This window comes from Ruditapes philippinarum, unplaced genomic scaffold, assembly GCF_026571515.1.
Source record: "Ruditapes philippinarum isolate M1 unplaced genomic scaffold, ASM2657151v2 ctg989_1_1_1_1, whole genome shotgun sequence".
Classification (NCBI taxonomy): Eukaryota; Metazoa; Mollusca; class Bivalvia; order Venerida; family Veneridae; genus Ruditapes; species Ruditapes philippinarum.
The window spans coordinates 354,565-360,233 of NW_026852943.1; the positions used below are offsets into that span (position 1 = coordinate 354,565).

Here is a 5,669-nt window from a genome sequence, read left to right on the forward strand (position 1 = left end):
AACAACAACAAAAACAATAATAACAATAAAAACAACGTAACCTTCAAGAATTAGAAAAAGAGAGGTAAATGAATTTTATGCAGTAAAATATTTTATGGACGAAATGGTCTCTTTTTTAAGTTAGTGATGTACAACAGCCGTTGTCCGTATTCATCTTTATCAGTTGCGCAGCGTGATTTGCCTCCGCGTGCTGTCCCTGCGCATGCGCTCTTATTAGCGTCACTGTTGTAAACAAAAGAATTCATATACTTTTGTCAGCTTTAATTTCACGATTTTCATCGTAGCATTGCTTTTATATCTAAAACAAATTTAATCATATTGCAAAGATTTGTGTTTTCTGACATTTTACTTGATAAAAGTGTGACAGTATTTCCGGATTTCGTCGATTTTGGGATCACAAATAATTTTCTTTGTTCGGCTGAATAGTGACCACGTGGGTGGGGAAATTGATTGATTGCTGCAGCTGAGATTATTTCATACGTTGACGCTCATAAGCAGTTAAGTATTTTCGTTTTTGCTTGTCGTTGCATCTACAGTAATGCTGTTGCGTTTTCAAACTTTTTCTCGGCTGGACTCCGAGCTTTGTGATCACCAAAACATCATTAACAAGGATCCTATACTATATAGTGGTTTTTATTGTTAAATTATATACATGTTAAATACATGGGTGCAAGTTTCAGGCATATGACTGAAGCTCAGGTTTTTTGTGACATATTTCATCATGTTCTACCTTTAGATTATGTAGGAAAATGATAACGAATTGAAGTTTTCAGGTTATTTCAAATTTTTGATTGCACCTATGCATGTATACTGTACGGAATCCATATAATAATATGATTATGGTCGAGTTGTAACATTTCATGTATATATTGGAGACTGTTGACTGCCTGAGGCTTCATTTAGGATGATTTCCAACCCAATATTCCTCTAGTTTGTTATAATAAATATTGTGAAACTTACATATATAACCTCTTGGTTAGTTCTAATCAAAGTTGTGGTGAGCAGATTATTTAAAAAAAAAAAAAAAAAAAAAAAAAAAAAAAAAAGATGCTTTTATTTATAATTTCCAGACTTGAACCTGAGTTTCCGGACTAGTATCCGAGATTTATTTTTAAATATCCAGGCTTGCACCTGAGTTTCCGGACTAGTATCCGAGATTTATTTTTAAATATCCAGGCTTGCACCTGAGTTTCCGGACTGGTATCCGAGTCTTATTTTAAATTTCCAGGCTTGCACCTGAGTTTCCGGACTGGTATCCGAGATTTATTTTTAAATATCCAGGCTTGCACCTGAGTTTCCGGACTGGTATCCGAGATTTATTTTTAATATCCAGGCTTGCACCGGAGTTTCCGGACTAGTATCCGAGATTTATTTTTTAAATATCCAGGCTTGCACCTGAGTTTCCGGACTGGTATCCGAGATTTATTTTAATTTTCCAGGCTTTGGCCTGAATATTTTGGACTTGTATAGATTTATGTTTTATTTTTTAAATTTCATGGCAGGCACCCGAATTTTCGGACTAGTATCCGAGTTATAATTTTTAAATTGACTGTTTATACTTATTAACCAGTCTAGTACGGGAGTGCCTAGTCAAGTGCACAAACATATTTTACAGTCCAAAACACCTGCTATAGAACTATTTGTAAATTTATTAATTCCAGGCTATGTCCTGAGGTTCCGGACAAGTATCCCAGGTTTTATTTCCTATTTATTTTGCTATATTTCCAGATATGCCAGGAAAGAGGAAAGCTGCTTCGTCAACAAAGGCGAAATGTACCGCTTCGTGTTGCGTGGAAGCACCGGTGGCTGGAGGGAGCAGCCCAAACGATGTACACCACATTAACAGAACAAAGCGCCAGGGTATAATTAATAACAATCCTTCTGTTCCTGAAGTTCAACCAGAAATAACGGCATCCCCATCAGATGATTCTGATGATTCCAACCTGAACGATGTCACAGTAAATAATGTTAACTTGACAGAAAAGGAAGACCGGGGGCGTAGGAGAACAAAATCACAGACGAAGACAAACTCTTCTCGTAAAAAGAGGTCCCTTTCTCCAACCAGGCACAGGCACAGTGTGAACACTGACACATCCAGCGGGGAAGATGAAATAACAGACTCTTCTTCATCAGACAGCGATGATAGTCTCTTGGATGGAGTTTTAGCTAAACAGGCTAAAAAACTTAAAGGTGATAAAAGACAGTCGTTTTCCCCTCTTGAATCCCCTATTTCTACTCAAGTTCCCTATAAGCTCCAAAAGAAAATTTGGAGACATAAATTTGTGGATTTTGGGGCCTTACTGCCTATCACTTTTGGTCATGACCAAGAAGAAATGCCATACCAGTTCTCAGTTAACCAAACAAATGGTAATTTCCATCTTGTCCCATCTATAAAAAAACAAAAAATCCACAACATTGAGCAGTGGACCACCGCATTTATGCGTTTTGTGGCAATATATGCCACAAAATACCCTTTAGAAACACCAGCCCTTATGAAATATGGTGAACTGGTAAGGGACCTGGCGTCTAAACATAGTACAAATGCCTGGGCCCGTTACGACTTCCAATTCAGAACCCTTCGGGAACAAGTTCAAATCCCATGGGACCAGTTACACACGGAATACTGGGTCCGAGCGACAACTGTGCCCTCGTCAACAGGTCATCCCTTTCGCCAGTACCGCCACGGTGGCGGCTCGTACAATAATGCATTCCGTTCCTTTCGTAAAAACAAGTCAAACTCATCCGGGGAATTCCTTCCAAACACATGCTGGTCATTTAATAGACGAGGTTTCTGTCCATTGGTCAATTGCTTCCCCCACACATGCGGTTACTGTCGAGGCCAGCACTCCGCTAAATCTTGTCCCATTGGACAAAAGCAAGAGTCAAGCTCCAGTCAGCAGCCCACACAGCCCCAGTCAAACCAAAACATTACCAGAGTTTTCAACAAGTCAAAATAATACAGTCAATACTCCACTTATTACCCCAATTAAACTTGGTCCTTTCTCTTACTGGATCAGGGGTTACCAGTTTGAAAATTACTTGATATCTGGTTTTGAAAAAGGTTTCCATTTAGGTTTTGTAGGTAACAGATGTGCCTACATAACAAAAAACTTAAAATCTTGCTCAGAGTTACCAGAAGTAGTGGTTAGAAAATTACAAAAAGAAATTACATTAGGTAGAGTTGCTGGCCCTTTTGTTCATCCTCCTTTCCCGTCATTTAGGGTTAGTCCAATAGGTGTAGTACCTAAAAAGGAACCAAACACTTTCAGGTTAATTCACCACTTAAGCTATCCATATGGCAATTCCGTTAATGATTTTATAGATCCAAATTTAGCAACAGTTCAATATTCTACCTTTGACCAAGCTATTACAATGGTAAAGCACCTAGGTCCCGGTTGTTTAATGGCAAAAACAGATATAGACTCTGCCTATCGTATCATTCCAGTCCACCCGGATGACTATCCACTCTTAGGTTTTCGTTTCAATAATCTTTTCTATTACGACCGCTCCCTTCCTATGGGGGCTAGCTCATCATGTGCAATATTTGATCGATTTAGTTCAGGTCTTAAATGGATAGCTCAAACAAAACTGTCCATTTCAAACATTCTACATATTTTGGATGATTTTCTTATAATGGGCCCAAAAAACTCCAATAAATGCGAATCTGATTTGAGGGTTTTTCTTGATTTATGTAAAGCTGTGGGAGTACCCATAAAACAGGAGAAAACTGTTTCTGCGACATCAGTCATAGTTTTCATGGGTTTAGAAATTGATTCAATCAAGATGGAGGCTAGGTTACCCAAAGATAACCTTTCAAAACTTCATAAGTTACTAGTTCTTCATAAATCGCGCAGGAAAATTCAATTACGCGATTTACAGTCCCTGATAGGTCTCCTTAATTTTTGCTGCCAAGTAGTGCTGCCAGGAAGAGCTTTTCTAAGGCGTCTTATTGATCTTACTAAAAATATAACAAAACCTCATCATAGAGTTACGTTATCTAAAGAACCTAGGCGGGATTTGGCAGCTTGGCTTTTATTCATTGAACACTTTAATGGCAAACATATTTTACTCGATCAGAAATGGTTAACAAACGAGGCTGTACATTTATTTACAGACTCTTCAGGTTCCTTGGGTTATGGGGCCATTTGGGAGAAACATTGGTTCTATGGCCCGTGGCCTTTACAGATTGTAGACACAAACATTACTTACAAGGAATTGTTTCCAATCACACTAGCAATTGAAATTTGGGGTTGCCAGCTGGCAAATCAATGTATTGTTTTACACTCTGATAATGAGGCTGTAGTCCATATAATAAATAAACAGTCTAGTAAAGAACCAAACATCATGCATTTAATACGGCGTCTAGTTGTTGCTTGTATGAAATATAATATACTGATACGTTCTGAACATGTGCCGGGAAAGCAAAACAATCTAGCAGATATGCTTTCTCGTTTTCAGATACAAGAGTTTCTCAAGACTGCTCCCTATGCAGACAGGGTAGCAACTCAAGTACCAAGTGCTCTTCTCGAACACCTTTAAGACGTATTGTCAGTTCTCTACTTGAGGGTTCTCTGGCTCAAAGCACGAGACGCTCTTATAGCAATGCATATAAACATTTCAGTTCTTTTCATAATAATCATTATGGAAGACATCCACACGGCAGGATTTCTACAAGTAAACTAACTACATATGTAGCATTTTGTCACTCGACAGGTATGAAATATTCAAGCATATGCTCCAGAGTGTCTGCCCTCAATTATATAAATAGATTGCTTGGTGCAAAGTCTTCAAAACACAGTTTCTTAGTACAAAGAGTGCTTTTGGGTTGTAAAAAATTTTCTTCGAATCCTGACAAAAGACAACCCATTACTAAATATCTGTTGAAAAAGCTAGTTTCCATACTACCCAGTTTATTCACGTCTTTATATAATGTTACACTAATTCGGGCTATGTTCACAATGGCTTTTTTCGCATTTCTAAGGGTAGGTGAATTCACAAAGTCTAGTACTGCCAACCATACTATCTCCAACAGCGATATATCTGTTAATACAAAGAATTGCAAACCTGTCAGTATTTCTGTCTCGTTGAGTCATTTTAAACATTCAGTTGCCCCATTCACCATGATTTTACAGCGTTTCAAAAACAAGCGAATATGTCCAGTTCTTGCAATTGACACATTTTCCAGAATGCGTCCAAAAGTTTTGGGTCCATTTTTCCTTAATGAATCGGGAACCCCAGTTACTACGAAACAATTCAATAAGATTTTGAAAAAATGTATTTGTAAGATTGGGTGCGACCCAAAATTTTTATACATCACATAGTTTTCGAATTGGAGCTGCTACGTTCGCCCACAGCAAAAAGTACTCAGATTCTCAAATACGCAAATTAGGCAGGTGGCGGTCTAACGCTTTTCAGTCATATTTGCGCCCTTCTTCCCTGATGTTTTGATTAACGACTGTCTTATTATTACACTTTACTCAGATATAATTATTCTGATAAAGAACATGTGCAGATTTGTTTCATTGACTGACTGAGGCAGCAATGAAGCTAATTTTGATAACGGGTCATACAATAGTCCCAAAGACTTATATTTATAGTGAAATAAACCATACTGGACATTTAGCGAAACTACCTTATTATTGGCACGAAGCTGACTACGTTTTTTATGA

The 5,669-nt window shown here is 37.9% G+C and overlaps 1 protein-coding gene across 1 annotated transcript; it reads left to right on the forward strand.

Moving 5' to 3' along the window:
- The first annotated feature begins 202 nt into the window (after positions 1-202).
- On the forward strand, positions 203-5,456 carry LOC132728948 (uncharacterized). The gene is made up of 2 exons (XM_060714680.1): positions 203-2,190; positions 4,459-5,456. The coding sequence occupies exons 1-2, from the start codon at positions 1,731-1,733 to the stop codon at positions 5,319-5,321; spliced, it is 1,323 nt and encodes a 440-aa protein (XP_060570663.1). The 5' UTR covers positions 203-1,730; the 3' UTR covers positions 5,322-5,456.
- The last annotated feature ends 213 nt before the right edge of the window (positions 5,457-5,669 follow it).

Excerpts from the sequence above, each read along its gene's own strand:
- LOC132728948 (XM_060714680.1), top strand. The coding sequence starts at position 1,731 with ATGCCAGGAAAGAGGAAAGCTGCTTCGTCAACAAAGGCGAAATGTACC. Across the intron at positions 2,191-4,458 it reads ACAGGCTAAAAAACTTAAAG|ATACAAGAGTTTCTCAAGAC; the intron begins GTGATAAAAGAC and ends TCTCGTTTTCAG.